The 18,235-nt window shown below is 32.3% G+C and overlaps 3 protein-coding genes across 4 annotated transcripts; 2 read left to right on the forward strand and 1 right to left on the reverse strand.

The window, feature by feature from the left end:
• The first annotated feature begins 549 nt into the window (after positions 1-549).
• On the forward strand, positions 550-3,027 carry LOC129314571 (uncharacterized). 2 transcript variants are annotated; one of them, XM_054958054.1, is made up of 3 exons: positions 550-1,734; positions 2,457-2,790; positions 2,862-3,027. In XM_054958054.1, the coding sequence occupies exons 1-2, from the start codon at positions 628-630 to the stop codon at positions 2,739-2,741; spliced, it is 1,392 nt and encodes a 463-aa protein (XP_054814029.1). In that variant the 5' UTR covers positions 550-627; the 3' UTR covers positions 2,742-2,790; positions 2,862-3,027. The 2 variants fall into 2 exon arrangements, with proteins under 2 accessions (XP_054814029.1, XP_054814028.1); XM_054958053.1 differs by having other exon boundaries at positions 2,457-3,027.
• A 2,348-nt stretch (positions 3,028-5,375) lies between these two features.
• Positions 5,376-7,117, forward strand: LOC129314596 (UDP-glycosyltransferase 88F5-like). Its single transcript, XM_054958078.1, has one exon. It carries the CDS (start codon positions 5,555-5,557, stop codon positions 7,019-7,021), a length of 1,467 nt encoding a protein of 488 aa, XP_054814053.1. The 5' UTR covers positions 5,376-5,554; the 3' UTR covers positions 7,022-7,117.
• A 2,114-nt stretch (positions 7,118-9,231) lies between these two features.
• On the reverse strand, positions 9,232-10,914 carry LOC129312484 (UDP-glycosyltransferase 88F5-like). The gene has a single exon (XM_054955119.1). It carries the CDS (start codon positions 10,781-10,783, stop codon positions 9,329-9,331), a length of 1,455 nt encoding a protein of 484 aa, XP_054811094.1. The 5' UTR covers positions 10,784-10,914; the 3' UTR covers positions 9,232-9,328.
• Positions 10,915-18,235: the final 7,321 nt, after the last annotated feature.

The raw sequence follows: 18,235 nt of genomic DNA on the forward strand, positions 1-18,235 counted from the left end.
TAATGAAGAAGTCACTAATCTTTAGATGTGTTCGTTCAAGTCTTGGGGAGAAATTTAAAAAGCTTTACTACATGCATCCTCCAACTTTAGAAGCTGATGATCCACCTTTTCTTAAATCCTATTGCTGGTGAAGAAATGCTCAAAGACTTAGCTATTCAAGATTTCTAGTATATTTGATTTCAGAGCATCATTTAGAGTGTAGAGAGACAAGGACAATCTTGTCATTTTCAACTGAATTTTAATTTCAATTGAATAGCCAGGCTTGTAGGATTTCAAAAATTTAGGAGCCTTTTATTTTATTTTATTTGGTTAAGGGATCCTAGTGAAATTTTGCCAAGATAGAAAGACAAAAAACCTGATTGGCGGGACCGTCCAACACAGTCTCATTCAATCTCGACACATGGTGTGTTATGCCACGTGTGCAACAGGACAAGCCCCATCTGACACGTGGCTCTTCTTCCCTGCTACGTGTCGTCACTCTCATACCCACCGATCTATTTCTATCCTGCTCCTGCTTCAACCGAACCTACCTATCTCAGATTTCTCAGATATATCACAACTGTGACACATTGATCTATTATACTTACAAAGAAATCACATACGGCGACCAAACTAAACACGCAAAAAATGATGAACCTCGTAGCTCTCTGTCTTGTAATGGCTTCCCTCGCCGGAGCAGGTGTCTTCTCTCCCACCCCACATGTCCGTCATAACGACGCCGGCGAGCAGACTATCGTCAAGGAAGGTCACAGAGTGGTTGTGGTGGAATACGACGAAGGCGGCCACCGTAACACCAAAATCTCCATCACCCCAGATCATCTACCACATGGCAGCGAGAAATTCATCTACGGCGCCGGAGCCGGCGATCACTCAGGCACCAAGGACAGAATAAAAGAAGCTGCTTCAATTCTCCCCAACGTGGGCCAAGGCCTCTCTCAGGATTTTCCCCATAATGATAACCAGTATCGTTCATTTCTTCACAGTACTCCTAAGGAGCTCATTTGCGACGCTTATGGAAAATGCAAGCACAAGATCTCCGACGCCATAGGAAGAACGAAAGAGAGTGCAGAAGAAGCCATAGACACGTCGAAGGATGAAGCAGAAGAAGTTCGTGAGACTATCTCCGATGCAGCTGGTAAGGCCAAAGATACTGTGTCACATACAGCACATAACGTTCGAGCAAAAGCTAAAGATGCTTTGAAAGGAGCCAAAGAAATTGGTGAAACTGTGGCAGATTCAGTTGGTAAGGCCAAAGAAACAGTGTCACATAGGACACATTACGTACAAGAAAAAGCAAAAGAGACTCTGAAAGAAGCCAAGGACACAGGTAATACTTTCAGAAAGGATGTTTCTGGAAATGTTTCAGAAGCCGTGAAGAATGTTAGGAGCTATATAGGATCATCAAAGGAGATGCTAGATCAAGCGATGAGTGTGGCAAATCTGATGGGTTTCGCGACTGCTTATGGATTGTGTGTTTGGGTTACGTTCGTTTCGAGCTATGTGTTGTCCAGGGCTATGCCAAGGCAACAATTTGGAGTAGTTCAGAGTAAGATTTACCCTGTTTATTTCAGGACTATGGCTTATAGTGTTGGATTGGCTTTGTTGGGGCATGTTTTGAGGCATAGAAAGACTCTGTTTTTCAGCAAAGCTGAAATGTTGCAAGCCTATAATCTTCTGGCCTCGCTTTTCACTGTTTTTGTCAATTCCATGTACTTGGAGCCTCGTGCCACAAAGGTATATATCATTATCATATCATCAACTTTTGTGTTATTGATGATGCGTAGGTCTTCATGTGAAAAGTTCCAAGTTTCTCTGTCTGCACTTAAGTAACAGCATATAATTGAATGGGTTTGGTAGGTGGTGATTGATAAGCTAGGAGTATATAGCATCATCTTTAAAATTTAATTTTGAATTGGTATCAAAAGTTGATCAATTATATATATATATATATCCTTGTGTCCTCAAAGCGTACTTTCAGCAGCACTCTAATTAATGAGGCCTATCTCTCAGAAGCTTTATATATCAAACTCAGGATCAATAAGTGCCCATGTTATGGTTTGACTTTTTAACTGGGTAGGCGAGCGCGCCCGCGCGCCCACAGCTTGTTCTCAACTCCTGCGCGAGCTTGATTTGCTTTGTGCTGATGAAAGTGAAAGAGTAGGCTAATAATTTGGTCTGGCCTAGTGAGTTTTTGTCTTTTCATTTAACAAATTTCTCTTTCAAGTCACTTGACCAAAAGGATTAAGTGAGCAATGACTAGATGAGTCAAGCGAGGCTTTTTGCACTGCATTAGTCTGTTTATATGTTAATGACCTTGGCATTATTTATAATCCTTCAATGAATGAGTGTATATATGTGTGTGTGTGTGCCTTGTTTTATTTGACTGAATGTTCAAATGATAATAATAAGATTACTTGGGTCTTCATCATCATTCCTCCTCTGTTAATGTATTACAGGTTATGTTTGAGAGGATGAAAATAGAGAAAGAAGAAGGAAGGGGAAGGGGAGATTTTACCGCTGAACTTAACAAAGGGAGTCAGCACACTACCCGGACAAATCCAGCCGCCACTGCGCCGACAAAGGAAGGAGGAGAGAAAGACGTGATCCGATCCAGGATTATTAGACTGAACGACAAGCTGAAGAAGCTAAATTCATATTCATCACTGCTGAATATTCTGAACTTGATGTCTCTAACTTGGCATCTGGTTTATTTGGCTCAATGTCTTCACCATGATTGTTGAGCCAAATAGAGGGCAGTAAATTTTCTATGTTGGTGCTTGAAAATATATGGTTGGTTTCTTTTCTTTTCTTTTCTTTTCTTTCTTTTTGTTTTTTTTTTTTTTAACTTCTGTATCTTCCAGGTTTTACGTGTTTAGTTACAGAACATCGTGTTGCAGCGTCCAGACTAGATACACCTTAGCTAGATATAGAATTGAAGCTTGCTTTAGAGACATGTAGGAAATTGCTTGTGCTGTGTTTTTCAGATCTGTACAAAGAAGTGCTTCAGTGTTAATAGAAGAAGTTGCAGCTTTAGTTTAGATGTGAAACCTTGCCAATTCCATCACCACTTGGATATACATGCCTGACAAACATTTTACAAGGTATCTTCTTCGCCCCGAGACACAGTCATACAGGGACGGAGCCAAATTAAAAAAATAAATATAAAAAGAAAAGAAAACTTTGGGTAGTGAGAATTATAATTAATGAATAATTATAAAAATATTTTAAATATTTATTAACTGAAAAAAGTAATACGATTTAATTAAGTTTCTATAATATTCTGGTCAAGGGTTTCTATAAATTGATCTTATAGGTTTCATGAGTAATAGCAAAAGTTAACTTTGATTGTTGGTCAAAAAAATTATAATAAATAATTCAAAAATTATAGATAAGAACTTAAAAAATTACATAAAAGGATCAATTTTTTTTTCTTTTTCCATAATTTTTGATTTCTTTTTTGATATTTTTTGGTCAACAGTCAAAGTTTTTTTTTTTTTCAAATGATGGCAGTTAAACTGTTAAATTATATTGTTTTTAAAATTTGAGAGAATAATTTAAACAATAAATAAATTTAGGGATTTATAGTGTTATTGGACTTGAAATTCAGGGAGTTGTTTTGCTCATTTATGTTCTTAATTTCTCTCTTAATTCCATGTATACAAAGGATGGTAGTGATAAAAAAGTACTGATTCAACTAATTAAAAAAGCTAAATTGACTTTTCTTGTGATCTCGAGTTTGAGTTATAAAATAAGTAATTATGATAAATAAATAAATATGTCAAAGGCAACTTTGAGGCAATTTAAAGCCGTCATTAGTAATAATAATCACATATATGGTAAATAAATAAATATGTCAAAGGCAACTTTGAAGCAATTTGAAGCCGTCATTAGTAATAATAATCACATATAATGGGATTGTGAATTAGTTTAAACAAAAAGTGATAATTTCTTTCCATGATGGAAAAAAAGAGGGTGGTGATAAATCTTAAGCCTTAATTGTTTCGCTGCAATCACGGTACATTTCAATTAGCGAAAATAACTATTAAAGATTTCATAAGATAGTTAATCATAATTAAATTATTAATATCTTGATGATGAAACATTACCCTTGTTTAAAATAAACATGAATTTAAAATTTAAAAAAAAGGACACAATTAAAATTATGAGTTAGAATTATTGTTAATCTTAATTAAAAAAATTAAAAAATACATTTGAAAATGAATTATTTTTTATTATGAAACTAAAATTTACTTATAAAATTTTCTAAAGGTACATGTGAATATATGATAATCATTGAAAAATTTATTAAAGTCACTTTTGAATAAAAAGTTAATCACTTGTAAATTTTTATGTTTGTCAATACAAAGGTAAATCACTTGAAAAATCAGCAAAATAAACTATTAAAATTATTTTCATGAACTGTGATTATTGTTAATCTCAATTAAAAAAATTAAGATTTCAAGTGTTATGGGATGGGACTACTGAATTTACTATTATAAGTTGAAACTATTGTTAATCTTATTTTTAAATGTGAATCCTGTTTTTTTCAACCAAAATTAATAATAATCATAACTTATAATAATTATTACATATATCTTAGAGCTTCATTTTGATTAGGGCCTAAATTAAGATCAATCTTTAAAGGATTAGGGCCTAAACAGACTGACCTTATAAAATTTAATTATATCTTAGAGCTTCATTTTGATTAGGCTGGCCCTGACCTTATGTATTTTTATTTCTTAATTTAAAAACTTAAAAATCAAATTTAAAATCTTAAAAATTATTACATCTAACATTAAATCTATAAAAACAAGTTTAAGTAAAATAAAAACAAAATTATAAAATTAATGCCAATAACAATTAGCTATCATCATCCATGAAATTTTGATAATTTTTATTATCATTAATATTAATATAATTTTATCATCCATGAAATTTTGATGATTTTTATTATCATTAATATTAATATAATTTTATCCTTCTTTTTATGAAGTCTCAATAGTAATAAAAATATTAAGTTTGTCATATATTTCTTCTTCATCCCCCCTAAAATGAGATTAAGATTTTAACATCAGTATAGTATTTAATTTTTTAATATTAAAATTTAAAAAATTATAAAAGAAATTTAAAAAGACCGACTTTAACCTTAAGAGATTTCCCTTTTATTTTAATGCTTGAAATAATTTTAAACTTAAATTATTATTTTACATTTTAATACAGCGAACTGACTCTAAATTGTTTTAAGTTTAAAAGGGCCCGTCACATGAGTACATCTACCCTACCTTTGAATTCTCTTCGTTGGAAAATGGACTGTGTTGTCTTTGGCATGTGACTGTGTGTGCTATCACGGGATCTAATTGACAGCTATACATCTACCCACCTCTGAATTCTTTTTATTAGAAAATGGACTGTCTTGTCTTTGGCGTGTGACTGATTGACTGTGTGTGTGTAGATTCATCTCTCCATATGCTGTGGCCCAGAGACCAGAGTACCTCAATTTTACATAAATTTCTCTTCAGACACCACTTACGACGCTACTCCTTAATCAATCAACATGGAACAAACCATAGTTCTCTATCCAGCTCCAGGCATAGGCCACATAGTCTCCATGGTTGAGCTAGGCAAGCTTCTTCTTCTTCATCATTCCAATTCTTTCTCCATCACCATCCTCCTCACCACCGGCCTTCTTGACAAGCCCTATCTCGATTCCTACATCCGCCGCATCTCTCACTCCTACCCCTCCATCTCCTTCCGCCGCTTCCCTTTCCTCGCCGTTAAACCACCGGCCGTCGCCTCATCACATCCCAGCCCTTCGGCCATCGCCTTTGAATTCATTCGCCTGAACGACGCCAACGTGGCTTCAGCGCTCAAGGACGTCTCAGAAAAATCCAATATTCAAGCTTTCGTCATAGATCTGTTCTGCACATCCGCCATGAACATAGGTTCTTCTCTCGGGATCCCTGTTTACTACTTCTTCACCTCTGGAGCCGCCGTTCTTTCCGCTTTCTCGTACTTTCCCAGAATTCACGAGCAAACCACCAAGAGCTTCAAGGATCTCTCTGTAGATCTTCACTTCCCTGCTAATCCCCCGCTCAAGGCCTTTCACATGGTAGAACCAACGCTTGACAGAGATGACCCAGCATATTGGGACTTCTTGAATTTCTGTTCCCATCTTCCAAAATCAAGTGGCATCGTGGTTAACACGTTTCAAGAGCTCGAGCCTGTAGCTGTTAAGGCTATAGCAGAAGGCAAGTGCTTTCCAGATCCAAAACAAGCACCTCCGGTTTACTACATCGGGCCTCTAATTGCAGAGCCAAATGACCGAATCGAAGACGAAGGAGAAGGAGAACATCGTGGAAGAATCGAGAACTGTTTGTCGTGGCTTGAGAAGCAGCCGAGCAGAAGTGTTGTTTACTTGTGTTTTGGAAGCCGTGGGTCGATGTCAGTGGCGCAATTGAAGGAGATCGCTCATGGATTGGAAAGGAGCGAGCAGAGATTCTTGTGGGTCGTGAAGAAGCCACCCAGTGATGAGAGAACGAAGCAGACGGAGGACACGAGAGTAGATTTCGATTTGGATAAGATATTGCCAAGTGGGTTCATGGAGAGAACCAGAGATAGAGGGATGGTGGTGAGGTCGTGGGCCCCACAAGTGGAGGTGCTGAGAAGGGAATCGGTCGGAGGATTCGTGACTCACTGTGGGTGGAACTCAGTGCTGGAGGCGGTGGTGGCCGGAGTGCCGTTGATTGCGTGGCCGCTGTACGCGGAGCAGCACATGAATAGGAATTTGCTGGTGGAAGAGATGAAGATGGCGATAGGGTTGGAACACAGAGAGGAAGATGGGTTCGTGAAAGGTGAGGAATTGGAGAAGAAAGTGAGAGAACTGATGGAATCTGAGGGAGGAAGAGAGATGAGGGCAAGAAGCTTGAAGAGGAGAGAGTTGGCTGAATCTGCAAGAGGCACCTTGGGTTCATCCACCAAAGCGTTGAACAACTTGGTTGAATCGTGGAGTAATGGCCGTTGATTTTTCTTTTCATTTTTTTTCCTTTTACTTTTATATTACTCCTCCGTACTAAAATGTATTTGACATTTTTAATTATATTTAAATTAATATTTTTTATATTTATTATTATTTAATAAAATATCTCACCAAAGCAAAAAAATTTGGTGTTTTATTTGTTAAATATATTTTAAAAAACTCATTAATTATCTATTAAAAATTATAAATTTTTTTGTGTGGTTCTTTGATGATATTTTTAATCTTAATAAATTTTTTTAATATGTGGATAAATAATAATTTATATTTTAATTTATTTATCTTTTTTTTTAACATTCCATGTAAATATTTATGCTTATCATTGTATTATTTTAATATATAAAATTTAAAATATATTAATTTATTAATCAATGGTTGGACCATTATGCGATTTTGATTGAACCAATGAATTATGAATCATTATCTTGATTGATTCAATGATCAATATAATTTTTAAAATATTAATATTTAATAAAATTTATTAATACTTGAGATTTTATTTAAAAGTATATTTTATAATTTGAGGCAAAAGGGATATTATTTATGAAAACTTATTACATATAAGATCTAGATGTTATAATGATGTTTGTTCTTTTTTTTTTTTTTGTTTTATGGATGTAAATGAAAATATTATTAATTATTTCTGTCTTTTTATGGTTTATCTTTAATACAAATATAATTGGAAAATAGTTTCAAGTTTTTTACTCTCTCCATTTAAAAATGTAAAGCATTTCTTAAGAAGTTAGATATTAAAAAAATGTAAAGCATTTTTAATCTTTTGAAATGTAATCATCATCTTTTTTTAAAAGTGTCCCTATTGATAATAATTTTATATTTATTGTAAAATATTTAATAAAAGTAAATATAAAAAAATAGGGTTAGTTTAGAAATGGATAATTATTTTATTAGGAGTGAGATTTGATTAAAAATATTTTATATTTTTAAATAAGGAGAATAATTTTTTATGAATCTTTCACCCTCAATCCTATTTAAGTTTCAACTAGGTCTCATTGCGGAAGGTTTCTAACGCTTAATCCTCCTAAAATAGTATCCTTGGTCATTAATTGACAATCATTTTCGAGGTCATTTACCAAAATGTCCATAATTTAAAAACAACAAGGATATAGTTTTTACTTGTTAGAAAGGATTGTTAAAGTAGAAAGACATGTGAATTCGTTAAAACAAAGTTGTGAATTTTAATTGTGTGTGTGTGTTAATAGTTAATGTTTGTGCCCAGTACAGTACACACACATATATATGCAATTTGTGGGTCTGATGCTTTAATTAAATGTTGTGTTCGGATTAAGTTGTGACATTTAAAAGAATACAAACACCTTTACACAGTTTTGAATTAACTCTATAATAAGTTTGTTTTGCAAACGACTTCATTCAGGACCATAGATCAATTTGTGACTCTAATGCTTAAGTCATGAGTTGTTAATTTTAGAAAAAGCACCTTGTGAATTTGCTAAAATTGTAAGTTTAATAGGCTAGTCATTATTAATTAACTATGTTCCACCCTCAACTAACTTGTGAAAATTGCTGGCCAAAAAAAGGGGAAAAAAATAATAACTTGTGAAATCGATGCTGCTCAGTTAATGTTTTTTCTTAGGAGAGAATTGTAATTTCAAGCCTTCAGAGATTTTCAATTCGCGGGGGAAATTCAATTTAAGTTAAAAAAAAGAAAAAAAATCACTAAGGGGTCCCAAAAGATATTTAATTTTCAAAGAGTCCCATGAAATGCAAAAATAACTCTTTAACCCCGCAAGCCTTACAAAAATTAACCGTTAAGTCCCATGAAATATCAAAAAAAAAAAAAAAAACTCAGAATTATAAATAAATTTTGGTATACATCTACTAAAATATCCTTATTTAAAAAAATAAAAATTTCTTCATATGGAGATTTTGGTGCTAAGGTCGTTTTGATTAAAATTAAAATTTTTTAGTTTTCAAAGTTATTTTTACATTTCATAAGACTTTTTTAAAAATAAATTTCTTCTATGAGACAGGGTGATTTTCTAAAAACACTGAGAGGAAATTTGATATAAATAGAATTACATGAAGAAGATGATAAAAGGTCACAAAATCATATGCACACACATATATAATAGTAATATTAATAGTAATATACAGGTTTACGAACAATTCCAAAATTAAGATACCTAAATTTATAGATATAAAATGAACAAGAGACAAACTGACAAAGTTGAGACTCTAATACTATAGTTAAGAAGCGCATTCGAATTTCATATATAACAGATAATAATATAATGGTTGTCTTCCACAAACGAAAAATCAATGATCAGTATTCCATGTTTCAACCAAGCTGTTCAAGGCTTGGGTTGATGAACCAGATATACCTTTTGCGGATTCAGCGAAGATTTTCACCTTCAAGCTTCTTTCCCTCATCTCTCTTCCTCCTTCAGATTCCATCAATTCTCTCACTTTCTTCTCCAATTCCTCACCTTTCACGAACCCATCTTCCTCTCTGTGCTCCAATCCTATCGCCAACCTCATCTCTTCCACCAGCAAATTCCTATTCATGTGTTGCTCCGCGTACAGCGGCCACGCAATCATCGGCACTCCGGCCACCACCGCCTCCAGCACCGAGTTCCACCCACAGTGAGTCACGAACCCACCGACCGATTCCCTTCTCAGCACCTCCACTTGTGGGGCCCACGACCTCACCACCATCCCTCTATCTCTGGTTCTCTCAGTGAACCCATTTGGCAATATCTCATCCAAATCGAAATCTCGAGTTGTGTCCTCCGTCTGCTTCGTTCTCTCATCAATGGGTGGCTTCTTCACGACCCACAAGAATCTCTGCTCACTCCTTTCCAATCCATGAGCGATCTCCTTCAATTGCGCCACCGACATCGAGCCAAGGCTTCCAAAACACAGGTAAACAACACTTCTGCTCGGCTGCTTCTCAAGCCATGACAAACAGGTCCGGCTTTTTCCAAGTTCTGCTCCTTCTCCTTCTTCTTCGGTTCGATCATTTGACTCTGCAATTAGAGGCCCGATGTAGTAAACATGAGGTGCCTGTTTTGGATCAGGAAAGCACGTCCCTTCTGCTATAGCCTTAACAGCCATGGGCTCGAGCTCTTGAAACGTGTTAACAATGATGCCACTTGATTTAGGAAGATGGGAACAGAAATTCAAGAAGTCCCAGTAAGCTGGATCGTCTCTGTGAAGCGTTGGTTCTACCATGTGAAAGGCCTTGAGCGGGGGGTTAGCTGGGAAGTGAAGATCTACGGAGAGATCCTTGAAGCTCTTGGTGGTTTGCTCGTGAATTCTGGGAAAGTACGAGAAAGCAGAAAGAATGGCGGCTCCAGAGGTGAAGAAGTAGTAAACAGGGATCCCGAGAGAAGAACCTATGTTCATGGCGGATGTGCAGAACAGATCGATCACTAAAGCTCGAACATCGGAGGTTTGTGAGATGTCCTCGAGAGCTGAAGCCACGTTTGCGTAGTTCAGCCGAATGAATTCAAAGGCGGTGGCCGGAAGGCTGCGCGGCGAGGAGGCTGGTCCGATGGCAAGGAGAGGGAAGCGACGGAAGGAGATGGAGGAGCAGGTTTGAGAGATGCGACGGATGTAGGAATCAAGAGAGGGACTGTCGAGGAAGCCAGTGGTGAGGAGGATGGTTATGGAGACAGAGTGGGAATGGTGAAGAAGAAGCTTGGCGAGCTCAACCATGGAGACTATGTGGCCTGAGCCTGGAGCTGGATATAGGACTATGGCTTGTTCCATGTTTGAGAGGATGAGATTAGCTAAAGTGAGCAAAGGTCGGAGAGAAACAAGCTCTGACCCAACTAGAAAGAGATGAAGAGAAGCTAACTAATTCTTTAAGGCCAACAACATACGAGAGACATGAAGCTAGTAGCTAGATACGGAGAAACTAAACAGTCCATTTCGTTACTAAAAAACATAAAAACAGAGAAAAATGTCATGGAAAGATCCTTGTAGCTTTGCAATATCAGTTTTTTTTTCTTTTTTTAACTTGTTCATGAATTAATATCTCTACGTTAATTACATATTGTTACTTATTAATAGTTGAATGCCTTTGTTTTTTTATATATATTGGAGCAAGACTTATAAAATCAAATCAAACCTTTTAATTTTTATAACTTGTTAACACATGGATCTCTGCTTGTTAATTGCGCATAATAATTTATCAATAGCTGAATGTTTTCTTATTTATGTAGGAGAAACACTTATAAAATTAAACTAGCCTATGAGTTTTTGTAACTTATTTATAAATGAATGTCAGCTTATTAATCACGCATAATAACTTGTCAATAGTTGAATGTTCTATTTTTATATCAGAGTGAGGCTTGTGAAACACTATAAGGCAGTTAGGTGTTTTTCCTGCAAAATCTTAATTATTTTCAAATATGTTCCCGAAAGTACAGTAATATTTTAGAATTTTAGGCTCATTCTTTGATATTAAAATGTTAGAGGAGTCCTTAGATGATATTTTTCTTAAAAATTGAAAGTTAGTTGGATGACTCACAGGGAGGGCCGTTGCACCCAGTGGATTTTCCATTAGAGGGGGAGCTGGGTTCAGAGTTCGGGATCCGTTTAAAGTGCATATTGAATTATTGATGATTTTTTGTTGTTTTGTTGGAAGGGGAGAGCCCCCCGCGGTGGCGTTTCCATAGATTTCGTAAACTTTTGTCATCTTCTTCCTTTAATTTTATCCATATTAAAATTTCTCTTTTTCATATAAATTGGAATTTCCCCCGAGAATTGAAAATCTGAAGACTTGAAATTAATGGTTTCTGGCCTTTTTTTTTTTTTGATATGCTTTAAGAGAGTGTTTGGGGGGAAGTCTTAAATTAGTTCAAATTTAATTGTTCCTAAAAATATTCTCATTTAAAAAAACAAAAAGTAAAAACATTTCAAAGCTAATTTTATTTTCTTTGCTTTTAAAATAAACTACATTTCATTATTAAAAATTATAGTTACTTTGATCATAAGACACCATCATCGTTAACTTATTTTTTAATTCTAAAATTATTTTTAATTAACACAACCAAATAAATTTTTCTTTTATTCTGTTTTGTAAAATAATTTTAAAAAATTATTGCAAAACAATTTTTTAAAACAAAAATGATAATAAAAATCAAACAGGCCTTAATTCTCTCCTAAAAAAAACCATGAACTTAATAGCACCGATTTCACAAGTTAGTCGAAGAAGGCACATAGTTTACAATGACTAGTCTATTAAACTTACGATTTTATTTTAGCAAATTCACAAAGTGCTTTTTCTAAAATTGGCAAATAGGTCTTGGGGAACAGATTTCTACTATATATTGATGCAAGCACCCGGTACACATATGCAATTATTGGATCTGATGGTTTTTTTTTTAAAAAAAAAAATCTTCGTATTCTGGGATTACAGTAATTCTTGTCTCTTATCTATAGTAATTGGGGGTATTTCTGGGATTATAAAAAGAGTCGAAAATTCATGCCCTTCACATCTATGCAAAAATACAAAGGATGTCAAGGGCATTTCCAGTATTTCACATTTATTGGCCAAAGTAAAATATATATGACATCATGTTTGAAGTGAGCTTTTATCCTCCCGGTTCTACAATTGCCGGGATTGCATTCAGTGCAACAGGCTAGAAGGGTCCTTGTCCTCTGTTTCAATCTTTTGTTATTCATTTAAAGTAATTTTTTTAAATATTTTTAATATTATATTTATTAATATAAAAGATATAAAAAAATTTAAAAATTTAATATATCTATTAATTATCAATTTAGTTAGTATAGATTTAATTTAGCAATTTAATTTAATATTAAAAAATTATAATTTTATTATTTGACTATACAAATAGATTCTGTATAATTCAATTATAATTTAATAACCTAATTTAATATTAAAAAATATATAAATTTTATAAATTAACTGTTTAAATATATTTTAGATAGTTTAAATTTAATATTAAAATTTTTATATTTTTTATTTTTTAAAAATATAATATTAAAAATGTTCAAAAAATTAATTTAAATGAACAGTAAAAATTAAATAAAATTAAAATCAAGGGTCAAAATTATTCCTGACTTGATGAGCACGCGTTGCTCGTCACTACGATGACCAGCGTATGTAACACTACAATTGCCCTTTTTTACAAATATTTATGAATGTAAATACTTAACTTAATGTTTTCTTTTGCCGCACAAAAAAGATAAGGAAAAAAACTTGAATGTTTATTATTATTATTTTTTTTCCAGAACGTGTAACACAATGTTTTTCCCCACATAAAAGATAGGAAAAAGACTTGAATGATTATATATTTTTTTTTTCCTTTTGTTCATAATTCCTGCTATACATTTATACTCCAATGTAAAAGGGATATAAAATTATATTTTGTTTTATTTCAACACTTTATTTCAATTTATTTTTTTTGTTTTGTTTTTAAAAAAATTGGAAAAAATAAGGTGTTCAGAAATGAGAGGAGAAAAAAGAAAGAAAGAAATTTTGATGGTTTCTAATTAACTAATATTTGAAAACATCTTTAACTCTCCATGGACACGTCACCGGACAGAGTAAAAAGACAGAAGTTGTTGTAGTAAAAAGACAGAAGTTATTGTAGTAAAAAGCTGGTATATTACTGAAAAAGGACGTCAAAGTAGATAACATACGAAATGAATAAAACAGCAAACCAAATTACAAAAAAAAAAAAACTAATAAATAAACGAACTCTGAAATACAATTAGCCAACACCACTTCTCACGGAGATAGCATTTGAAGGCATAACGTAGGCCACTGCATCCTCAGCTAATAGGAGAGACAAAGAAGGTTATGATGAGGACACTCGTCCAATTGGAATCACCTCTTGGAGAGCAAGCGTGGTAATGAAATCAACTTCAGCATTACTTTCACTTGGAGCAAAGGCGAGAGAAAATCCAGCTTTGATTGCTAAGAGGTACACAATATCTTCTATTGTCCCTCTACATTTTCAGTCGCCAAGAGTAGGTTGACACTTCAGAATATAAGAGACAAGACTTAGACAATTAAATCTGAAGATGACATTGTCACAATTTAAGTCAAGAACAAGAAAAAGTGCTCTTTTTAAAGCAAGAGCTCGTACATTGGTTGCTTGAAGGAGCCAATTCAATTATGTTATAATCCTTCAGAAAAAGAATCAATAAAAGCTGATCCTAATCTTTTATCGGCGAGAATCTGGGGCCCTCAGAAACAATTTGTCTACTTGAAGGGCTCAAAGAAATATGAAATTCTTTTGTAGGCCCTTTTATTCAATTAAAGGTTTTACTAAAATGCCAAAAATGCCCCTGCCTTTCCTTTAAAAGAAACGTCATCATTACCTGTGGTTGAGGCTCTGAGGCTATCACTAGAGCCGGTAATTTGGGCCGAGCCCGACGGGCCAGCCCGAACCCGCCCGAAAAATTTAGGGCCAAGCCCGAAAAAAATATTATTATTTTATTGTTCGGGCCTATTCGGGCCGCCCGAATAGGCCCGAGGAAATTCGGGCCAAGCCCGATCGGGTTCGGGCTTGACCCGAATACCCGAATAAAAAAATAAATTTTTTAAAAAATATATAAAATATAATAAATATTAATTAATTTTTCAAGTTTTATATCATTTTATACCAAAATACTATATATATATATATATAAAAGTGTTTTAACGTAGTTACTTTTTTAAAAAAATTAAAAATAATTATATTTCATATTTTTATTATTTTTAATCAATAAAATATCTTAAAATAATATTTAAAATATATTTTAATATTGATTTTAATATTTTAAGACCCAATTTTTGTTAAAAAAAATTTTTGAGTCCTATAAATCATTTGAATATAAAAAATAAATTTATATTTTTTATAAATTAAGATAATTAATTTTAAAATAAAAATAAAAATAAAATTTAGGCATGTACAAATTTCTGACTCTACTACTACATAAACATAATAAATAGAATAATATTCTTAAATAATTATTTGGTTATTGTCCATGCTAGATTTGGTTAAAAATTAAAGGTAAACTAGAGTAAGAATTCCTTTTATGTAAGAGTAAAACAATATAAAAAGTTAAAGAAAAATAATTTCAAAAAAATAATATTTTACTCATAATTAAATAATTTTTTTATATAATATAATGATGGCAATTTTTTTTATATTTATAAAAATGAAAAGTACAATTTACCTAAAAGTTATTAAAAACTTTGAACTAATCGAGATAATAATTTTAAGTTAGTAGTCTAATTGTGATTGAATTGAGATCAGCTTAATCATAATTAAAATAATATAATTTAATTAAAATATATAAAATATTTATATATGACTATGATAAGAGCAATATTTAAACAACTAAGACATTAATTTACAAGTAAAGAAAACATTCATGAATAAATTATACATAATACAACAAAATAATAACAGAGCTACTTAAATACAAAGTTGATCAGTTATTTTTTATTTTATTCTTTTAAAATTAAGATAATATTTTACGCTTAATAAAATTATTTAAAAGTTAAAATTGGTTTAAAAAATAAAGAAAAAATATTTTTAAAAAGTTTCGGGTATTCGGGCCAGCCCGAATAAGCCCGAAGCCCGAAGGTGTTAGGGCCGGACTTGGCTATATGGGCTTTTTAGAAGGGGTATGATGCTTTAAGCCCGATCCGAATAAGCCCGGCCCGAATAAGCCCGGCCCGCCCGAATTACCGGCTCTAGTAATTTGAGTCGAACTCGACGGACTAATCCAAACCCGTCCAAAAAAATATTATTTTTTTATTGTTTGGGCCTATTCGGGCCGCCCGAATACCCGAATAAAAAATAATTTTTTAAAAAATATATAAAATATGATAAATATTAATTAATTTTTTAAGTTTTATATCATTTTATATCAAAATATTATATATATAAGTGTTTTAATGTAGTTATTTTTTAAAAAAATTAAAAATAATTATATTTCATATTGTTATTATTTTTAATCAATAAAATATCTCAAAATAATATTTAAAATATATTTTAATATTTTAAGACTCAATTTTTGTTAAAAAAATTTTGAGTCCTATAAATCATTTGCATATAAAAAAATAATTTTATATTTTTTATAAATTAAGATAATTAATTTTGAAGTAAAAATAAAATTAAAAATAATTTTAAAAATAAAATTTAGTCATGTACGAATTCCTAACTCTACTACTAGATAAACATAATAAATAGAATAATATTCTTGAATAATTACTTGGTTATTGTCCATGCTAGATTTGGTTAAAAATTAAGAGTAAACTAGAGTAAGAATCCCTTTTATGTAAGAGTTAAACAATATAAAAAGTTAAAGAAAAATAATTTCAAAAAAATAATATTTTACTCATAACTAAATAATTTTTTTATATAATATAATGATGGCAATTTTTTTATATTCATAAAAATGAAAAGTATAATTTACCTAAAAGTTATTAAAAATTTTCAATTAATCGGGATAATAATTTTAAATTAATAGTCTAACTGTGATTGAATTGAGATCAGCTTAATCATAATTAAAATAATATAATTTAATTAAAATATATAAAATATTTATATATGACTACGATAAGAGCAATATTTAAACAATTAAGGAATTAATTTACAAGTAAAGGAAACATTCATGAATAAATTATACATAATACAACAAAATAATAATAGAGCTACTTAAATACAAAGTTAATAAGTTATTTTTTATTTTATTCTTTTAAAATTAAGATAATATTTTACGCTTAATAAAATTATTTAAAAGTTAAAATTGGTTTAAAAAATAAAGAAAAAATATTTTTAAAAAGTTTCGGGTATTCGAGCCAGCCCGAATAAGCCCGAAGCCCGAAGGTATTAGGGCTGGGCTTGGCTATATGTACTTTTTAGAAGGGGTAGGATGCTTTAAGCCCGATCTGAATAAGCCCGATCCAAATTGAACCCAACCCAAATAAAACCAACCCGCCTGAATTATCAGCTCTGGCTACCACCACCAGTGGGCAGTGGCTGCCTGGTTGGAGCTTCGGTGCCAGCACCTATAGTCAAATCTATTCAAAGAGAGCAAAGGACTAAGGGAGGATTTAAATTCTTGATTCTTTGGAGTTGCAAAAGGTGGTTCACTACTGTAGTAACAACAACAACAACAAGCCTTTATCCCACTAGGTGGGGTCACTACTGCAGTAACAGAGCCATATAATAATATGTTACAAAATTTATAACTTTTATTGTCAAATATTAATATGAGTTATTATTAATCATAAACATATTATTATTTATATATAAATAATTACTTATAAATATATGAACATGACTTATTCATATATAAAAAAGTTATCAATTTTTAACATCTAATTTGTCCAATTTTCTTAACAATTTGTTCCTTCAATATTAATAAATTACCAATATTATGCTAAATAATATATGTGTGTGTTATAAATTTATTTTTCAAGTATTTTCATGAGTTGTGATTGATTATAAACATATTATTATTCATATCTACATAATCACTTGTAAATATATAAACATGATTTGTTCATATATAAAAAGTATTAATTTTTAAAACTTGACTTTGTTGTTAAACTTGTATGAAGATTGGTACACTTGTCAAAAACTTACCAAAAAGTTGTCACCTTGTATAAGAAAGTTGTCAATTTTAAGACCCAACTTTATCGAGATTAACTTTTAAAACCCGCAAGGGGCATATGAGAGTAGATGGAAGGGTTTTGCTGTTTAATTGATTGGAATTCCAACTTGAAGCCAAAAATATGGACCATCCAGACAGAGGCAATGTAGCTCCCTCTTTTCTTTGACTCCATGCAGGGCTTCTTTAATTTTGTGAGCTTTTATGCTTAATCAATTAATCTCTAGATATTAGATTACTAACTTTCGCTTTTAGTAACAAGTGACTGCAAAATGCATATAGCTATTTCAACTTCAGTTTTGCATTTTGCCTTCAAATTCTGTTTGAAATTTAATTATTTTGGTTTCATGGGAGATGCTTTTCTCAATGGGAAATTAATTTTTCTTTCAAATATATGCGAGTTTCAGAAATCAAAACGCTGAAAGGAGAAGGGAGTAAGGACAAGAAGGAACTATGGACGATGGAAGAAGACAAGGTTTTGATGGAATTTGTTGGGTTAATGGAAGAAGGCATTGTATATGGTGCAGAACATTTGTTACATCTCTTTGGTAGTATTTCACACTGAGCCTTTTTTCCTTT

This window comes from Prosopis cineraria, unplaced genomic scaffold, assembly GCF_029017545.1.
Source record: "Prosopis cineraria cultivar Desert tree isolate PC_DT_omini unplaced genomic scaffold, ASM2901754v1 PC6, whole genome shotgun sequence".
Lineage (NCBI taxonomy): Eukaryota > Viridiplantae > Streptophyta > Magnoliopsida > Fabales > Fabaceae > Prosopis > Prosopis cineraria.

Bases quoted from the DNA above. Each gene is read 5' to 3' on its own strand.
- LOC129314571 (XM_054958053.1), top strand. From the start codon at position 628: ATGATGAACCTCGTAGCTCTCTGTCTTGTAATGGCTTCCCTCGCCGGA. The intron at 1,735-2,456 runs GTATATATCATT...AATGTATTACAG, and splicing joins TGGAGCCTCGTGCCACAAAG to GTTATGTTTGAGAGGATGAA.
- LOC129314596 (XM_054958078.1), top strand. From the start codon at position 5,555: ATGGAACAAACCATAGTTCTCTATCCAGCTCCAGGCATAGGCCACATA.
- LOC129312484 (XM_054955119.1), bottom strand. From the start codon at position 10,783: ATGGAACAAGCCATAGTCCTATATCCAGCTCCAGGCTCAGGCCACATA.